Raw genomic sequence first — 20,490 nt, 5'->3', positions numbered from 1 at the left:
GGAGCCTGAAGTCATTTACTTCTGACAGGAATTTTGCTTTCTCAGATCACAGGGAAAATGCCTTTCAGATCTGTGGATTCAGAGGAGGCCCGAGAGAAAGGCAAGCTATGTGCTTAGCGGGACTGTAAGTCATGGAAGCCGATTATTGTTAATTTAGTGTTTTATATAAGAACATGAGACATCCTTATCAATGCCAGAAACAAACGCCCTGCAAAGTTTCAGCACCTCACTGATTCCAGCTAAGAGGAGAAAAAAAAAAAAAAAAGAGATAACCAAATGCTGAATTTTCTCGCTCTTTTTATTTGCATTAATTTTCTCAATAGTATTTACAAGCATGAATTCCTACAACTGGTAGGAAGTAAAAATTAATAGATCAAAGGCACATGTGCCAGAAAGGTTTCAACTGCTGCTAAAGGTCACAAAAATGACTACAATTTTCTTCTTGGTGTAGTAAACTAGGAGTAACTTCACTGTGGAAACTTGAGCAACATGGAAAAAGACATTTGATTCCATCCAACTGTAAGGGAATAAAAACACATCTGTCCTCTGCAGCATCTGTCAGCAGAAATGCTGCTGGAAATTCTTGCGAGAAGGATAAAAGCTCATGATAAAAAACAGCCATGACATTGTATATGACCAGTATAAATCCATCAGGCTAATACAAGTCTTCACATAATCCACACGCTATCACAACGTCTACACATTTTTAATTAAACTGAGAGGATCATGGTCACATTTTGTACTGATGAAAATCCAGCTAATGAAGTGAATTGTTAGAAGCTCAGAATTTCAGAGCTCACCAAAAAAACTTGTGTATTTATAAACTACATTCACCTTCCACTTCTGGATTTCACCATTATAATAGAGCACTGAAAAGCCCAAAATAGGGGGCTTAAGACTCTGCTGTTCAATTCTATCACGTTCAAAAGAGGACCAACTACGAGCAGCACAATTAAAGTCACCCAAACAATTCAGTGCCCACCTCAGTGACTGACGTTTTCAGAGTGATCAGACTCAAATCATAACTTCTGACAGTTTCCCTTCAGGCTCTTCAGTCCTTGCCTCCTAGCTCAGGCCTGGGACTAGTCCCTCTGAGCTTTCACATTTGCAATGAAAAATGGAAATCCCATGGGAAACCGCAATGGGAAACCCCTTTCCTTCCCTCCCCAGGCTGCCGGTCCTGTACCAGACACCCGAACCACACACAGGTCCTCTCCCAAAACGCTGCGGTTTATACCCAACATACCAGCAGCAATTGCTGTCGATGCCGTTAAGCGCTGCATCTCACCCGGCTGTCCCGACTGCACGGCTCATCACCCCGAGCCATGGTCACGGCCACCCTAAATCCCCCGTCAGCCTGAGACTGAGCCTTTCCGACCATCCTATGCGCCAACACATGCAAGAATAAAACAAGCACCTAAATCCTTGCAAGGTCAGGGCCTGCTATCAGTCTGAATAATCCCTTCCTGTTTTCAAGTCACTAATTATTCTTATGCCTGTATCGCATGGCTTTAACTATCTTTTCTTCCAAAAGAGTTCAATCTTGACCAAAAAGCAACAGCTTTAGCTGGAAGAGCTCCCTGTAAAGAAAAACCTATTTGCCGTGACTCGAGTGGGTCATCAGGTCTGGGCCACAGTGGTAGAATTTAATTTCTAATCTGGAGATTTCAAGCCTTCAGTATCAGATATAGCTAAAGGGATCACAGGGAAGCTGCACAGAAAAGCAGCTTTCCGAGCAGCACAATAATAACCATACTTTGAATTCACATCAGAGTACTGTTTCAAAGCAAGTTTCAAATATTCTTCCTCTTTCTCGGTAGCATCCTAGCAGAAGATGATTTTTTTGAGTGGATGGGTATCGTTAAGCAAAGCAAATGAAGAAACAACACAGAAAATACCTTGTCTCCTGTAAAACGCTCCCTGTGTGGTATCACAGTGACAGCTCAAGTCTTTCCTCCGATTCGTCATTCATAGCACCCAGTTGTTATTTATGCTGCTCTACATTAATCTATAGCAGGTTTTAAATTAATACTCTTCTTCATCGATACCTACAGAAGGAAGATATTTCCCTTTGCAAAAAGCCACGTTTGCCACACCAACACCATGCCCCTCCTGTACTTACAGACCTGTAACTCACCTGAGACATAGCAGGATGGGTAGCAGAGAGAAACGATACGCAGTGAGAAATGGAGGGGGGAAGATGAAACGGAAAGTCAGACAAACCTTCTGCTCCACGGGCTCTGTCAGTACGAGGATAAGCTATCCCACCGCCGAAGCAGCCTGCGAGGCTGGCTCAGCATGTTTTCCTCCCGCAGCCGGGGAAGGACACGGACTGAGCTCTGCGAGGCATCACGGGAACGGCGTGCGTCAGGCTGTGACAAACTCCTAAGGAAATGTGCAGCAAACACGCTCGGAAGCCTGTCTGGATAAATCAAAGAGCGCAGGAACCATCCCAGCTGTTTGTGCCACCGCAGAGTAAGTTAATATCGACGTATTTCATCTCCGGCTACACAAAGGATGCGGCCGCCTGCCTGGTGCAATGAGTGTCACGCCGGAGGGGATCTTTGTTCTCCGGTCCCCAGTTTGCCACCACTGGTGGTGGTGACACGCACCTGCATCCCCAGGGTGGCTGGAGACGTGGAAATGTTTGCACATCCTTGAGTCTGAGGAGATGTCCTGCAAACGGCATAAGGATCGCCAGCATCCCAGGAGATCCAGTGACAATTCCCAGCAGTGTCACAAACTCACTGTACACCCCTCTGCCTGTTGCTGTTTTAGCTCCTCATGCTTAAAATGAGCAAATATTCTTCCCTTCGCCTATATATCCGATCTTTTTAGATAGTGACAAGCCTCTCCCCAGTGAACTTACCATCTGCCCATGCTGTGTCTAGACTCATAAGACACCCAAGTGTTTCTATCATACCATTCGTAAGGCCTGGAGGACAGAAAGGTTAAGAACCAACTCGGATTCTCTAGGGAAAATAGAAAGGTGCCAGAAAAGAAGCCAATTCAACTGATTTTACCCAAAGGGACAAAAGGAGGTTTAAAAGGTCCTTCATAAAACGTCAGAGAAAAGCATTATTGTTCTAAAGAGAAAAACTTACCCGTTTTAACAAATTAGGTGAGAATCGAGTGAGATGTAAGAGATCTGAAACAGAGGCGTTCCCTGACGCCTTTACACTGTCTGTCTTCACACACTTCATTTATTTTGGATAGCAGCATTGCCCATGCCAATTTGGGAGTAAAGGGGACTGTAAAAATACCTGGAGATAAATATGAGTATTTTTCATGTTAATAGGCAAAACCTAACAGATCTGAGCAACATGATTTGGGTTTTAGAAAACAGCCAACTTAGCACCCTCCCAAACACATGCCCATCTGGGTTCCTCATTTTCCTCAAAGCATTGCTGAGCGTACCTTAGCAACTCTACCCGAGCCCTCTCAAATGGTCCGAATGGAAACGGAGCTCAGGGGAGCTCTTCCTGTATTAGCAAGTTGGGTAAATGCCCGTTGAAGGGAGGCCAAAGCAATCACAGCATTTAATTATTTCTGCCAAGTCGCAGATAAGTGAACTGAAGAAAAAAAAAAAAAGAGGAAAAAATTGATACTTTCTTAAGGAAGGGCACTGTGACAAGTCTGCTTCTTCCACAGCCTGCTGACACCAAAAACATGTAAAAATATTCCATCATATTATCCTGTATTGTATGGGGAAAATTAATTATATTCCACTTCTATACACTGACCATAAAAGCTAAGGTATAAGAAAGCATGATATCCACAGTCTAATGCCATAACCTTTCCAAGGGTACACTTACTGACAACAGAAACTGCAAAGACAGCAAGGAGGAGCAAGGAAGAACCAAATGGAGGGATGAGGCTGTACCGACAGGGATCTCAGGCTGGATTCCTGTGTGGCTGGGACAAGCACGGAAACGAGCTGAACCACAGGAGCACACGATGGCTGAGCTGGGCACGGACTCCTTCGTCACGGCTAAGCTAACAGCATTCATTGGCAGACCACGGGCGAAGGGCTGGACTGACAGAAACATGACTGTGTTAACAGTTAATTATGTGTGTTAAAAGTACAAAAAGGTCAAGGCGGGGGGCGGATCAGAGCTTCTGCTGACATCTGGCAGCATTTTGGGGGAAGTCTAGTTTCTCCTGAGGTCTTCGTTGACTCAGGAGCGCTGATTTGCTTGCTGTTAATTGGAGGAAGAGGTAATGAGAACTGACTCATCGCTGAGCTGTGCAGCCTGCGGACTCATTCCAGTGTCAGTCATTATGTCTTGCTGATCACTCAGACAAAACTTTTACAGGGATTTCAGTGACTAGTCAGCACCCTTCCTTGGCTCATGCTATTTGCAGAATTCTCAGCTGCCCTCCCCTATATGATAAGCTAGTAAAATCTCTAGTGCTGGCGTAACTCAGCTGACACAGCAGTGAGGGCATCACGGTATATGTTCTAATTCCTGGAGAGCTTGCACTGAAGGTCCTAGACATGCTAATGGCATCGCTGATGTCTTCAATGATACTGCGACCCCTGCAAACTAAATTAATAGAGGTCTGTTAGCATCTGCTATAGGCACACCCCTCTGCTTTTCTGTGCAAACACGCATGAGTGCTATTACTATATTGTTTTTTTCCAGACAAGGCTTAAAGGATCGGTATTTAATTGCAGCAGTAAGTTCAAGGTAAGAGACACGGTGTTTGCATTAGAGTGATTTGTCACAAAACTTGGAGGGAAACAGCAGCAGTCAGATGATCCATTGCACACTCACCTCATTTAAATGCAATTCCATTTAGACAGACCATTTGGCACAAAAATTAGAAAGATGACTTAACAAAAAGCACGGAAGAATACTTCTGAACCTGGCTGTCAGATATATTTGTGTGTGACATTCATGGAGGAGCTATCCAAGAAAGCCTCTAGCCATTTTTTCTAGCCATAATTGCTCAGTTGCAATTAAGATGGCAGCCAATGTTTAGAGCCCCCCCCCCCCGCGCCCTCTCTCCCCCTTTTCTGGCCCTATTTTGAATGCAACACAGAATGAAAAATAAAAATAGACCAATGTGCTCTCCCCCACGCCGCAGTACAAGGCTTAAGAGCATGGCTGGGCCAGGACAAGTGGATTTCTATGCAAACAACATACAGAATGCCTTCATTTAATCAGTTGTTTTGCACAGATATGAAAATTAAATGAAGTTAACTGTATAGTTTTAAAGTCTCCATTCAGCCTTTCAGTTGAGACGGATGGCTTTTACTTACAGTGCTTCCTCTAGCATTCAGTGGTGGATTTGGCAATCCTCTCCGGGTCTGGTTCTCAGCAATTCTCTGACATGGGGGCAGTTAGTGTCTTCATTGCACATAATAGTCCTGTAGAAGCCAGAAAAAATGGCTCTTTTCTGGCCAATTTACCCCTTTTCCGTCTGACAGAAGTGACTTTCTTTCCTGGTCCAGAAGTCAATGCACGCTGAGCATTGACCTCACGCTAGTCTCTGCCAGCAAGCATGGAAGGCACATGCATTAGCAGAGAAATGCTGAGAGTCCACTAACATTTGCAAAGAGTACCAAATCCCCCCTTACTGTCCTTTCCAGGGAATAAGAGAGCCCAAATTTAAGTGGGACAAAGAAGGGGCAGCTTTACCGCTGTGTGACCTGGGCTGCATCGTCCGGTGCAGGGAGGAACACATGGCACTAGGGAGTAAGTGGGAAGGCACAGCCCTTCTTCCCATCGCCCAGCAAACCTGCAAAATTAAACTAGATTCTGACCCAATTTCAAATCATTGTGACCTCACTTCTGTACAAGGGTTACTCCTGATTTACACAGGGGCAAGTTAGAACCAAATATCAGAACTAATGGACCTGATTCTGTTCGTATTTACACCAGCATAACTTGATGATCATACACTTAATAAATCACAATTAGAAGTCAAATTACTCACTATTGCTCAGTGAATAGTCATGGTGGTTTCCTTCCTTCCCTGGCAATAAATCCAGTATCTACTGACACTGGCAAGTGTTGATCAGGTCTAGAATAGAGTACTGTGGGACAAATGAGTATGAGAGAGAGCGATGGTCACATTTGTCAGACCAAAGGCACTCCAGCATCTACCTCCGAGTTGCCTTTCGGGCTGCAGCTGCTTCTTGAGAACCTTGCAAGGTCCATGCAGGTCCTTTGCTCCCGCAGAGCCCGCTGACCTTGCTGCAGCTTGCCCGCTCCTCTCTTTGACCCCTCTTTGGCATCCTCCTCAGCACCTCACCCTGCTTACATCCCTGGCAAGAAGGAAATCGAGGAACAAGGACCAAAACGGGGCTAAACCAAACAGAAGGCATCACCTTCACAACAAGATTTGGATTCTGCTGTTGACAGAAAAGAGTGGAGTCCTGGGGTAATTGGAAGGTGCTGCGTTCAGGGACATCTTGTGCATAATACATTGCTCTCTTCTTGGAACACAACCCTGGACAATCCTGCTGGCAGTTACTCTTCCACCTCCTCCAAAGGCTGGGCTGTAACTCTGCAGGCACTGAGGGCACCAGGAGGTGCAAGCTACACCTGAGACAAGCTACAATTACAGCTACGAAAGTTAGCATAAAGCTCAGGAGAGCAGAAAGCAGAACATTGTCAGTCACGAGCTTTTCATTCCCAAACTGGCTCCTGAAAAAGATAAGATAAAGCCAAACCAGATTAAGCAACTTCAAAGCAAGCAGCAAGGCATTTACGGGGTGCTAGAATAGAAGGCAGCTGTCGAGAGCACTAATGAATAACACAGGTAGAGCTTCCTTACTGACTTGCTCCTTGTCCCTTCCAGGTTTTTGGAAGTCTCTGTGATTAGTCCCATCCCATAACCAGATTAGAGCATTCAGGTAATGCAGGGATGTTTAGGTGACAGATACAGAAATGCTAGTAGAAGCTCTGGGGAATAGTCTTCTCCAATTAGTTAATCAAATAAGAACGATATTGAATGACTCTTACAAAGGATGCACAAAGCAGTTATTGTTGCACTAATCATCAGCTTTCTAAGTAAAATGAACCAATTTGCTAATTAAGACTCATGACAATTCGTCATTACTGTAACTATGCACTTCAGATGGTTCATCACCCCGTAACCGGCTCCTGCCGCTCGGGTTGGTGCGTAATGGCTGCCTCCAGCGCGCAGGAGGGAGCACCGCTCCTTCCCTGCTCTGAGCAGTCCTGCTCATGAGTCACCTTGGCCTGGCTCTGGGCTGCCGCTTTCAAAGGGAAGGAAAAAATAAAAGAAAAAAAAAGTGTGTAGGGGGGAAAGGTGGCAGCTCGAGACAGAAGTAACCTTTTTTAAATTGGGATGGGAAAAATAGTTGCCCTTTCCAATGTTATTCGACCTGGATGATCAGAAACTGAGCAAACGTCACACAAGTTCCAAGTGACATGTTTTAAATTAACATCTGTCCAGTTGATGACAGGGGTCAAAGTCTTCTGATGAAGAAGGAAGGAAGAGCACTACCTTGCAGCAGAGGGAGGATGATGCCTCTGATGACTAAGAAGGGGAAACCCACAGACTGGGAGACTCAGGAAGAGGGAAGCCCAGACTTGGTGCCTCCTGCTCACTGGATCACCGCTCTCTGGACCTCCCACTACGTAGCCTCCACTCACTGGGGCTCCCCATCACCGGGCACCCCACTTGCTGAGCCTCTCACACGCTGGGCACCACAAGTGGATGCCCAGCCTTGAGGAGGAGGCTGTGAGCACAGAGCCCTCCTGAGACACAGCCATGCCTCCTCTCCCTTGGGCAGCAGCCAGAAGACCCTTCCCCTACATCAAAGCAACCCTGAGAGCTTGAATCGCCCACACAATGTGACTCTTGACTCCTCTGATGATCTCTCAGCTTTCTAAACATCTTCCCTTCTTTTCCACCTCAATATGGGTAAACAATCTTACACCCCTTTGTCAGAGGAGGCACCAAACTCCATGACTTACCCAAAATCACATCACTTCCCACTGGTGCCCATGCCATTTGCAGAATGCCCCTACCCAAGGCAAGAAGGAACACCAATATTAAGAGATTTGTATTTTATGTTCATCTCTGATGTAGCCTTTCTCACTTAAAGACCATGGTTTGACCTCTCTGTCTCAAGTTTATAAAATGCAGACAAGTCAGTCCCCAGGACTGCAGGATGAACATACCTCATCTCCAGGGGGTTCTGCAGTGCAAACGAAGGATTAATTAGACAAGGAAACTCAAGGTGCTGTGGCTGCAACGATCCAGGCAGGACCACACCAGGGAAACACCATGACCACCACAATACTCCAGCTTCCCAACTTCAACACAGCAACAATGTTCACACACTGGGGGAGCATCACTCTCCTGTCTCCGTGGGATGTCACCACGAGAACAAAACGAAATTCAGCATAATCCCTGCATTGAATTCAATGACTCTCCTCGGCAACAGAGACCTGCGCTGTCATGACGGAGCCTCCAAGGGTCAGGCTTGCTGCTGCTGGTGGGAGCAGGGCTCCCCACCACAGCCCTTGGCACCCCATCCCATTGTGTTGGCAAAAGGAGGTGAGGCCATGGAGCTATCTGCAACTGCCCCAATGTTTTAGTTTTAACCATCCTGAACTGGTCCAAGCTAGCTCCACCAGCCTCCATAACTCAAGGTGCAACCTCTTGGAGAGTCTCTCCTTGCTTTGCTGCTCCACTTGCCTCCTGGGTACTTCGGGAGGGGTTGTGTGATGTAAATCAACCTGCCTGAGGCTGAATTTTTATGGGGCCATGGGGGGAGGAATCTGGCACCTGTAAAGCACTGGGGCAAGATGAGTCCCAAAAATACCACAAAACCAGCCCAGCAGGTTGTGCTGAGGAGGGAAGGATGCTCCTCAGCCACATAAGCTCTGCCCCACGGATAAAGGGTACAAATCTAATCCTTCACACCTCCAAGGCAGTGAGAAGAGCCTGACAGCACCTCCCAAACACCTGCTGCAAGCCTGGACTTTAATGTCTTCTTCCAAAGGGTTTCTTCAGCTCAGCCAGCTGTTTGCAAGCAAATCTCACACCAGAAAGCAAAGCCCTGTCTAGCAGAGCAACAAGTGCATTGATCATGGCCGCCAGCGCATCCACCAGTGCAGACAGGGACGGGTCCCCAGCTGCGCCTTCACAGAAAGCCACCCGTCCATCACCGCGCAGTGGCAGGACGCGAAAGAAGGAACAAGTCACACAGCAACGCTGGCATCGCGTCAAGCAGCGCCCAAACCGAGCTGCAGTGGCAGCGCGAGACTGCCGCAGCACCGATCAGCGCTCCCAGGCACAACACGAACTCCCCACCCTGGAACATGCCGCCTCACACTCAGACTCTCCACACATGAGTCTTTTGGAAAAGGGAATGGCCTTAAATCATCCCTCACGGCAAGGCAGAAACAGAGACCCCGGGGAGGGGGGGGAATGTCTGCAAGAGGAGGGCAGCAGCTGATGTAGGGAGCAATGGCTGCCTCCCCCAAGCAGCATTAGCAACACTGGCCCAGCTGAGAACAGGCCACTTCATTGCAATGCCTCGAGTTTGAGGTTTATAATTTTGGACTGGGGCTCTTCTCAAAGCACCAGCTGTGCCTTATTGCACTCGACGAGGCAGGTGGGAGAAATTAACGGCACGTCACAGTCGCTCGCTAAAAAGCACCAGCTAGAGGCAAAGCTTTATCTTTACAAGGTCAAAGTCACGGCTCTGACTCCTCGTTTGTCTTCAACCCCGCAGAGGGGAGCAGGCTCGGGCACAGGCTGTTGTAAAGCACATGAAAGCACCCCGATTTCTCTCGCCCTTCCACAGGATGGAGCAAACGCTTGCGGACAGCCCTGCCACGGGCAGGTGAAAGGCTCACAGGGGTAAAATTCACAGCCGGTGAGGGCCCGCAGGGCCCGCTTGTTTGTTTAAAATCAGCTGCGCTGGGCCCCGCTCCCCGACGAGCCTCACCTGCCCCCGGCGCCGCACCTCGGGGTTAAAGCCGGGCCCGGGGCTGTGCTGTGGCGCCCGGGTGGGCGGCTGCGCCCATGGACGGCGTGTCGCCGCTGGAGCAGTACCTGGAGCACTGCTGCGGGCAGGTAGGGAGGGAGAAGGAAGGAAAAAGAGAAGTGGAGGGGGGCAAAAACACAGACTTGCGTTGGCCGGGAATCGAACCCGGGTCAACTGCTTGGAAGGCAGCTATGCTCACCACTATACCACCAACGCCGCGCTGCTATTGCATTTCCGCCTGCGGCCCAACTGCACCGCACTCCTGGCTGGGCCGGGCCGGGGATCTGCTGCCCTGCGGGGCTTCCCTCTACCCTAAGCCGGCCTGGCCGCCATCTCCAGCCCAGCCTTGAGTAGGGAAGGAGTGGGCTATATGGGCTTGGAGCTGCCGGGGGCGGAGGGAGCGCTGGAGGGGCTCTGTGCTGTGGGGGTTGCTCTCTGTTGTGGGGGGGATGCTGCTGCATTTAGGCTCTTGCTGTGGGGTGCTGTTTGTGAGGGGTGGCCTCTGTGCTGGTGTGTGGTGGCACTTGGGGCAGGAGGCTCGGCTCTCTTCTTTCTGGCTAGTAAATGCTTGCAAAAATTATTACTAATTTTTTATTTAGAATAGCCCTCCTGCTCTCAGGTGGTTGCAGAGACAAATGGGTGAGGGACTAGGAGAGGTCTGGGCTCCACAGCTGAGCAGCATCTTCACCCAGGGAACACAACTTCCTTTTGAACTACTCTTCAGCTCAGAAAATGTGTCTGGTACAGGCTGTTTAAATCCAAAGACCTCCTAGTGGGAGTCAGTAAAGCCCTCTGAATATGGCCCTATAAAGTGGTGAGGTATAACCAGGGTTTTACAAATGATACTGAGCTTTTTGTGTTTTAGAGTTGCTGGGATAAGTGATAACAGCAGATGTGTGAAATATCACGGCAGAAAGGAAAAAAAATCTAAGTCTGTTGCTTAAAGCAGCTGGATTTGATTTATGTGTACCTGGGTTACAGGGATTTCTGCAGTGGAAGTGAAAATGGCCGTTTCCGCTCAAGCTGCCCCAAACTTCATGATCTCAGACAGGATCTTTGTGTGAAATCCCCTTCCTGGAGCTGCTGGGAGACATCCAAAGCTATGCAGTTGATGGGGCCTTCAGTGAAGTTAATTAACCTAGAGTCTATAGCAATAACCCTTGGCAGCTGGCCCAATATAAACACGGTCTTGTGCCCCTTTCACAGCCTCCAGCATCTGTCTGACAAGAAGGCAATCGTCCCCAGCGCTTAACCCTATAAGGGCTTTTTCCCAGTCCAGTTACATGGAAAACCCATGAGAAAGGAAGATTTGCTTTCTGTTTCTAACTACTCTATGCAGTTTACTTTCGGTTACTTTTTTATAACTTGTTTTACAGCTGTTTAATACTTCCAGCCTCATATACCTCTCCTTTTTCCATCAGCTGCTTTCTTTAAGCTATGCCACAAACTGTGGGGGTTTTTTGACTGTCATACACTTACCGCATCCCTTAGTTTGATGTGTGAGAAGTCCTACAGGCTCGCAGTGATAAGGCTTTTTTGTACCATCTTCTCCACATCATAATTCATACAAAACTTTCCTAATTAGTTCCTGCACAACTAAGCCTTAGTCCACTGGAGGTCTTGCAGAGCCTGTGCCTTCCTTCTCCTGTTGCTAACTTGAAAAGTATCTATTTAAAACAGATGTGTTTTAGTTATTCCATAGTATATTGTTATTTGTAGCTGTTAATACATTTGTGTCTGACCTTTTAATTCTCAAATAGCACTCTTGAACCCAGTTTTCCAAAGAGCCAAGGGGTTACCGAGTACCTAGTCTTATTCAGTAGCACTCTGCCCCAACAGATCTCATATGGGGCTCTGCATCTAGAAGCCAGTTTTGGAAACAGTTTTGAACCTAGGTGTTTGTGATGCTTTCAGAGCTTGACCTGATCACATTTGTATTCAAGCTAGTAAGGGTTCTCTGGGAGGATTTGTCATTTAGTAAGAGTTTTCCAAGTGTCTACAGGCAAATATACTGTGAAGTAGGGCCAGAGACCTCCCTGTGTGCATGGCCGTGTTGCTAAGTGAGCTGATTAGCACAGAACATAGGGCAGCACTAGCTCAGGGCTGAAAAGCGTTGATCTGGAAACCCTGCTCCCGCCGGAGCTCAGGCAGTTGCTGCTAGCTTGAGGGCCTCAGTCTTGTGCACTGTTCCCTGTTCCCATTTATGCTTGGACTTTTCAAATCCTTTTGGCTCTCAAGCCTAAAAATGCCGAAATGAACACGAAACTTCTCGCATTGATCATCTAGTCCAAGCTGTCACCTGCTCTGGGTATTGGCAGAAACCACCTTCTTGGAAGAATCTTTGTACTAACCAGGGGCTTATGCCCTAATGGAGAAGGGAATAAATCCTTTCCTAAACTCTTGCCTCCTCAATACTATGATGCCTTTTAAATAGCTTTTAATGATACATAGCTGATAAAGAAGGACATTAGTATGCAAGAACTTGCTTGCAGATCTGCTGCATGCTTAATCCGGGAAAGGATGCTGTCTTTGCTGACTGGGTCTCACTTAAATTCGTCCGGTGAGAGAATAAACTGATGGTGATCCTGTGAGCTGCTGCCCTCTGTTGCACAAATCCAACACAACACTGACGCTATCCCTTGGTAGCAGGGAGATGAAATAGTAATACCCTGACTGGGAGTTAATGGCAGCTGTCTTCCTTGGAAAAAACTCACGAGCGGTTATGTTGGTTTTCTGCATAACTTGAGGCACGACAATGGTTGTGAAGGGCAAAGTGCCAACGTTGTACCTCCAGCTATTGCTGAAGGTATGTAGTGTTTCTCTGTTTGTGGTATTACAGGAGTATTCTAGACTGCCTTTGAAGTGTGGTGGGGAAAATGCAGATCTCCGCTATCGAAGTTATTTGGATTTTTATATGCTGATAAACAAGCAAAGGACACACTTTCAAATCTTAAGACTATTCTTTGCTATAATATGTATGGGGGAAAAATTATTGTAATTTCGTCATTGAACAGAAGATTAATCTCAATTTAGTCTCCCAGTATGTGTTTTAATACAAGATCCTTAATGACACTTTTTCTTAATTCCAGGATGACCTCTCGGCTAGTCCTCAGCTGTTTACTTCCATGAGCGCTTATGATGTAGACCTTCCAATTCAAACAACTGAAGATGCATTGTTCTCTTCTCAATTTAATCAGCCCAAAGAGCTTCCTACAGACTTTTCCTCTGTGGATCTCAGCTTTCTTCCAGATATTACCCAAGATAACAAAGAACAAAACCTATCTGAAGAGGGTCATGAAATGCAAAAAGAGCTTGATGGGTCAATATCAAGGAATGAGGACAGTGGTATCTTCATGGATGAAAGCAGCTTGTCACATCCAGATGTGACTCGACCATCTCCTGAAGCATCTGGTGTATGTCCTTCTCTGACACCAATGACTCCTATGACCCCAGTGACACCTGCATCAGAAAGCTCTGGCATAGTTCCTCAGTTACAGTAAGTTTATGTATGTATTATACAAGTAGCTTATATAATAGTCATGGTTTCGCTTAAACTGCAAGGTACTGCTCTAACTTCTAGCTTAGAGAATGTAGCAAGCATGGTTTGGTCTTAAATAAGCCCACGCAAAAAACTAGAGGGGCAGCTATTCCTCTTTGGGGAGAGATGGAGCAAATGAACTGACAATACTGGAAGGCAACTAGATACTGTGCTGATCAGTGCAATACAAAAATGGAAGCAGCACAGAACAATACCCAGCTCAGCAAAACAGCGGAGCGTGGACTTGATGAACATGCTGGGTGAGTGAGTATCTGAAATGCCTCTGGCTTGTTAATGGGAAAAAGTCTCTTCTGGGAGACAGAAGATGAAGTCTCTCAATGGGATAAATTATTTATATATGGTATGTACTGCTAGTTAATTCAGTCTGCAAAAAGAAAAGATAAATAACACTCGAAAAGGAGTATTTCTTCCAGCAAGGAGAATGTTAAGGATCACAGCAGACTCCAGGGGTGTCAGTCTGCTTTTCTGAGTGCAGAAACAGGCTGAACTGAGCAAGGGAAAGGGGAATGAGAAGAAGGGTGAGAAATTCTGGCCTCGTTAAAAGATTCTGTCCTGTCTAGGCTAGAGCAACTATGAAGTAGTCTCTACCTGTAGAGAGTAACATACCCTTACCTACCTTGAGTGCTGTAGTAACTCTGTAAAACACTGAGTAATGGTTCAATTCAAAGCTGTAAAAGACTTCAGTGATGTAGTTATTGGAAGATACATAAACTAAGTATTCAGGGACTAATAATTTCATACTATGGTATAGCTCAGAAACTGTAATTTTGGTATTGAATTACTTAAGTTTTGCCAAAAGTAGCTTAATGCTAGAGTGGGGAAAAAGGCAGGCAGGAAATTAGTTGATAGCAATAATTAATTGGAGTGTGATTTCACATTAAGCTAATAATGTTGGGAGTTGGCTCTGTAGTGGCTTGCTTTTGCAATAAGAAAATTCCTCTCTCCTTCCTCAGGAATATAGTGTCAACTGTAAACTTGGCTTGTAAACTAGATCTGAAGAACATAGCTCTGCATGCCAGAAATGCAGAGTATAACCCAAAGGTAAATCTTAAGGACTGAAAGCTTTACACACACTCCCCTTTCTCAGTGCTGATGGCTTCTAATATAGAAATTCACCATGAGCTTTGTCCCTTTTCTAATAGCACTGTCTTGACCCATGGGGAAAGTCATAAAAATCTGCAATTTGGGCCTGTTAAATTAAAAGAAATACAGGTGGCCACAAGGAGACTTTCTTTTTTCTCTGAATAAAGCCCTAGCAATGAGATGTTACCCAGCTGTTTAAGAAAGGAGATGAACTCTCCCACCTGTGACCAGCTACCTCCAGCTGAAATGGCTAATGCAGCCCTTGCTGAGGGGGAGGAAAGATCTGCCCCTAAACTCTTGGCTGAAGGAAAAAGAATTACTGGAGTCAAACTGGTATTATGTGATACTTCTACCAAGTGGCCTAGACTGCAGTAACTTACTGGGAATAGATGGACTTTCTGTAACTGACTACAGACTGCTCAGCAAGATGTAAGGGACAAGGCAGTGGTCCTGTAACTGTAGTCTTAAGCCCCTGGGTCTTAGGGGGGTGGTAAATAAACAGTTTTACGAAGGAAATGCATGCTGTGTTGAGCTTTGAAAGTGACAGTTCTTGAAAGCATGAACAGAAATACAGTACCAGTTAAATCCCTCAGCTGGACTGTGATGTCTTCCTTTGAATTTGTAGAGGTTTGCTGCTGTGATCATGAGAATCAGGGAACCACGAACAACAGCCCTCATCTTCAGTTCAGGAAAGATGGTCTGCACAGGAGCAAAAAGGTATTTTTTTGCTTCTCCTTCCTTCTAAAGGTCTGGGTCTTACAGCTTTCTGATGAAAAATGTCAGAAAACCTTGTTTAAATTACCTAGCAGAGGGCTGTCATAATTGCGAGGAAAAAAATGCAGTACTGGTATTGAAAAAATGTCTAGCTTTCTTCATGATGGCAGTTCAGTAATTACTGAACTGTGAGCTTCTGTCCCTGAATATAGATTGAGTTGAGCAGACATTAGCAGAAAAGCTGCTAAAATGCCGGGGAATTGTTAAGGGGTTATTTGCATTTCTCACTGACTTTAAAGTGAGTTAGGACATAACTTGTGTCTGTCAAGTCTCTCCTCAGTGTCTGTGTTCACTAGTCAACACATCTGCCTCTAGAGAAAATGGGAATTGGAGAAAAGCAAAGATTGCTTCTGTGCTTGGAAGCTCTTATCCTCAAGTTCTTCAGCTGCTGTGGTTTTTATGTCCCTAAACTATCAATGAGCTAATCCATTAACTTGTAGCTTAGCAGACCTCTTCTCCAACCCCTACCACCATCCCAAACTAGCTAGGTGACTGTACTGGTGTCTGCAGTCTCCCTCTTGGGTCAGCTCTGAGAAGCTGTTGTAAGGAACTAAGAAAGAAACCTCTGAAGAGGGGAACCCCTGAGTGATGCAACATGCTCCAGTGTGCTCGGATACACCACAGGAAAGTGAATGACAAAGTGCCTTATTCTTTTTAGCTCACTGAAGTGGTTCTGGGGATAGAGGCTTGCTATTTTGAGCAGTAGCATATTTTTTTCCTGGAGCCCAGATTAGCATGGTGGTGGCTCTAAACTGACTTCCGTCTTGAGAGCAGAAGAAAGCCCTAATCGAAGCTGCTTTCCCCGTCTGCTCTTCCTTCAGTGAAGAGCAATCACGGCTCGCAGCCAGGAAGTACGCACGCGTGGTGCAGAAGCTTGGGTTCCCTGCCAAGTTCCTGGACTTCAAGATACAGAATATGGTTGGGAGCTGTGATGTGAGGTTCCCCATCCGGCTGGAAGGCTTGGTTCTCACTCACCAGCAGTTCAGCAGGTATGTGGCAGTCAGAGTTCCTACAGCCCCATGCAACTTGGAGCAGTGTCTTTGTAAAGTTGCAAACAGACTCAAATTCTGAGGCTGCCCAAGCCTGGCAAAGGAGAGTAATAGTTAATCAGATGCTGAATATCAAGAATGTCTTTTGCTCACCAGAAGAGATGCTCACTGTTTCAGTGAAGTGGCTGTATATGCCATGTGTTACAATACAGATAGTAAGGTTTATCTTCTGCAATGACTCCTGTTCTGAGTGGGGCACAGGCAAAAATGACCCTCTGCTTAATTGCTAGGATGACATAGAGCAGCTAGCAGTAAAGCTTCCAGTGCTTGAAACTGTGACTGACACAATTCAATAGTGAAGGGGTCTAAATTGCCCTCCTGTGTGGTGTTCACTGCTTTCTCCTTGCAGGGACACCATAAACACCAGCTTGAGAAACCTTGCAAATGAGAGCATACTACGCAAGCGTGCAGACACTTCTGGGGTAAACTGGATGCACGTTATATCTGGGCTGAAGCTCCTGGGTTCTTTGCTCAGTTGATTAATGAAGATACTAGCTTTTACAAAAGCTTTCTTTGACCATGAATATTGTTGATGCAATCTTTGGTGTTGCTGCATATTAGCAATGTGTACCAGAGATTTTCACTAATCTGAGCAGTGCTGGTGATCACAATTTTATGTCTCCTGTTACTGTCAAGTGCAGTATCAAACCTTACTGGGTATTTTTTGTCACTGCAGACCATGTCAATAGGAAAATAACCAGTCTTGATTACACACTTCATGTTTACTTGGAGCAGCTCTTAAGCTACTTGAACCTGGTCTATACCCTTGCTCTGTTGTGAACCTTTAATACTAAGCAGGCCTCTCAACTCCCATCAAACCAGATGCCTATCTGCAAGGATAAGGTTTCTAACCTTCAGGCATGAAGCCAGACTGCAGCTGCAAAATACAGAGCTGAAAATATAGTGTGTTTCTGGGATATTGCTTTGGTTCTTTCTGGCTGGGTATCTCTTGGCCATCAAGTTAAAATGAACCTGTGGCTGAGTGATTGGTATGATGTGCCTTCAGGATGAGCTTGTTCAGAACTAGTTATTGCCATCACTGAGGAAAGTATTAGGATTTTGGCACTGACAAAATAAAGATTTGTTTGTGTCTTTTATTAGCACTGCATTTAATACCTTTGCATTTAATTTGGGGACTAAATAGATAAGATTTGCTTGGCTGTCATCTTGTCTTAGTTGCACAAGTTGCTTCCTGATGAGGGCTCTTTGCAGACTAGAAAGGATTTGAGTACTGTCTGAAGACTACAGTAATAGTTTCAATGCTATGGAAAAATTACATTGGGAAGTGGTTCAGAAGTCTTTAAGCATGAAGAACTCCTACCAGTTCCCTACTCTGGCTGGGATTACCAGCTTTCTCTTGAAGATGTCTAAAACCTGACCTGCCTTTGGGTAGCTAGCTAAAATCTGTGGGTCTAATTACTCTATTGTTAGTATAATTAAAGAGCACTTTATGCATACAAAACTGAAACAGTATTTGTATTTTACTAATCTTACCTGCTTGCTTTGAAACAGCTATGAACCTGAACTATTTCCTGGCCTTATATATAGGATGGTCAAACCAAGGATAGTGTTGCTTATCTTTGTGTCGGGAAAAGTTGTACTAACTGGTAAGTGGTCTCCCTCTGTATATCTGTAATCAAGTGCCACCACATCTTCTGAGAAAGCATTTAAATGAAACATTAGCTAAGCTAATATCTTGCCACAGTAAAGCCACTTGGCAATCTTTTTTAATGCCTACTGCTGCTTATCTGTGTTTTCTGCAGATAACAATATCGGTATTGTTGCACTAAAATCTCCTATTGTAGAGGGTGTGTTCTGAGGGAAAGGTTTACACATTCATACTGAGTGCCACTTAATCCAGCTGCTAGTTCATTGAAACAGTTTTTTGTAGCTAATGTTTGTTGCACTAACACGGTAGTGTCACTATCAAGGAACATCCCTTCCTACTGCAATACAGCTTGTGTACAAGACTTGGTATTAAAGATTTGCTTGCAGTAAGGTGGAAAAGGTGGGGTTTGAAATCGCAGGTGCCCTAACAAAGCTTAAAAATAAAAAATCTTCTCGGAACCAGAGGAGGGGAGTTCTCAAACTATGAATCAACTTCCAGTATGGGAATAAATGCCCTTCATTTCTTGTTTCTGTCTTTCTACTTTATCAACAGGCAAAGGTGTTACTGTTAAGCAGATAACACCATGGTGGCTCTCAGTTGCTTTTTTTTTTCCCCCAAGCCAATGTTTTGCACCTGTCAAGAGTAGGCAACTCCTGTTTGTTCCACAGGTTAAACAAAACTGGTCTTAAGGCAAAGCAAGCCAGAAACTGTTCTTTGTGAGGTGGCAGAAGTATGATGAAAATTCTTCCTTAAACTAATAGCAAGTTGCTTTTAAACTCCTGTGTTTCTTCATGGTTTGTAATCTTATTAGGTTTGGGTTGCACTCAGTTGTTCTCAACACTGTTAATTCTTAACCTGTTTTTTTCTAAATGTCTGTCTAGGAGCAAAAGAGCGTTCTGAAATCTATGAGGCATTTGAGAACATTTACCCCATTCTAAAAGGCTTCAAGAAAGCATCATAACACAGCCCATAAAGCAACTAAGAATAATATATGGGTTTGTATTACTACACATGGAACAGAAGCAAGGGTATTCATGGACGCAGCTGTACAGTTGTGGATTGTTGAGCTCAGCTTTAAGTGTACTGAAACCTAGCTCCTGCAATGTTGTATTTTCATGTTTAAACTCAAGATATATTTTTGTCTACCACACAGCTTACAAAATCCAGCATGACTCAATTTCAGTGCTTTTGAAGACAGTGATTGCAGAGGAAAGCTGTTGAATCCCTCTGATCCTACTGGTTGGATAAACTCTTGTGTGTAATGGTGTTAGTAGTCCTTTCACAGAAGACACTCAAGGCCCCTGCCAGAGCTGGAACATACCTAGAAAGTCCACGTGTGGAAGGGGTAACTAAGCAAATTAGTTAACAAGATGGTACCCACTTGTATTGCTGAAGTCATCTCAGGTGATGGGAGTTTGTTGCTTGTCCCAAACAAAAGCATGTTGGTTAGGAGCTGCCTTTGAAGTGGACTTGAGGAAAATCCAAAGAATCTTGGATGATCAATGCTTAATTATCTGGGTTATTTAACTAGATGTCAGCCAATACCACTACATCAAAGCCTTTGGTAATTTTGCAGCTAGAACAGTGGGGTTCTTATACTTTTTTTTTATCTCCAGGTGAACTCAAGGCTTCCTTTTCAAAATGTGTCATGCTCAGGCTGGTGATGTGACTAGGAAGTCACACAGTGTCAAGATTATCTCTTGACTGTGCCGGTACCTCCTATGATTCTCTGGGAGCAAGTGGCTTTTTCCACAACAGGGCTTTGGTGCTGCTGGGGTTTGTCTTGCGTTCTCCCCTTGTTTCCTGCTGAAGATGGGACACATCTGTCGGAGAAAACCTGAGCCACTAGAGGTTGCTGTTAGATGACTTACGCATAACCCAGGCCAAAAGCTACCTCTGTGCTTCTCGATGGAAGTACATAATATGGGCTTAATATGGGACAGGGTGTCATAGTATTGTGGGGCTTAGTTTTGCTGTCACTAGTTTATTTCTAAGTTGGTGAGGATGTGATTTCAACTTCTGTGTCTGTAATATGTCTCAAGTGCTTTTATAACTGTCTCTCTGCTCCTCTGGAAAAAAGGTTTTCAACTTTGTGCACTTCCTTATGATAAACTGGTCTTAACTATGTTATCAGTTTCTTTGTCACAGTCAAGCTGTGGATTTCCACACTCAAATCTATTCTAAACAGAGGCTTACTTTTCTGTTTGTTTTCTGACACTGTAGACTTTCCATAGCTATGGGCTTAGACATCTATTTGCACTGTAGCTGTAAAAGCTGATAAGCTTGAGTTACAATAATCTTTTTTCAAGTGAAAAACAACCTGTGCTTACTGGGATGTTGGAAAAAGTTCATCTAAGATGAGCCCTCTTAAAGATTTTTGGTTTTAATTGAGAGCTTCCCACATAATTTCATCAGTAAAGTTAATGCTCTTTAAAAG

The 20,490-nt window shown here is 45.1% G+C and overlaps 1 protein-coding gene across 1 annotated transcript; it reads left to right on the top strand.

Moving 5' to 3' along the window:
• Positions 1-10,017: 10,017 nt before the first annotated feature.
• Positions 10,018-19,014, top strand: TBPL2 (TATA-box binding protein like 2; the record flags this gene model as incomplete). Its single annotated transcript, XM_082000694.1, has 7 exons — positions 10,018-10,068; positions 13,069-13,475; positions 14,492-14,579; positions 15,247-15,338; positions 16,217-16,384; positions 17,957-18,051; positions 18,935-19,014. The coding sequence occupies 7 exons, from the start codon at positions 10,018-10,020 to the stop codon at positions 19,012-19,014; spliced, it is 981 nt and encodes a 326-aa protein (XP_081856820.1).
• Between the last annotated feature and the right edge of the window lie 1,476 nt (positions 19,015-20,490).

The sequence above is a fragment of the Phaethon aethereus genome (genome assembly GCF_964289735.1).
Source record: "Phaethon aethereus genome assembly, chromosome: 5".
In the NCBI taxonomy this organism is placed as follows: Eukaryota; Metazoa; Chordata; class Aves; order Phaethontiformes; family Phaethontidae; genus Phaethon; species Phaethon aethereus.
The sequence above is the reverse complement of the archived record's forward strand: the minus strand, read 5'-3'. Positions and strand labels throughout refer to the sequence as shown.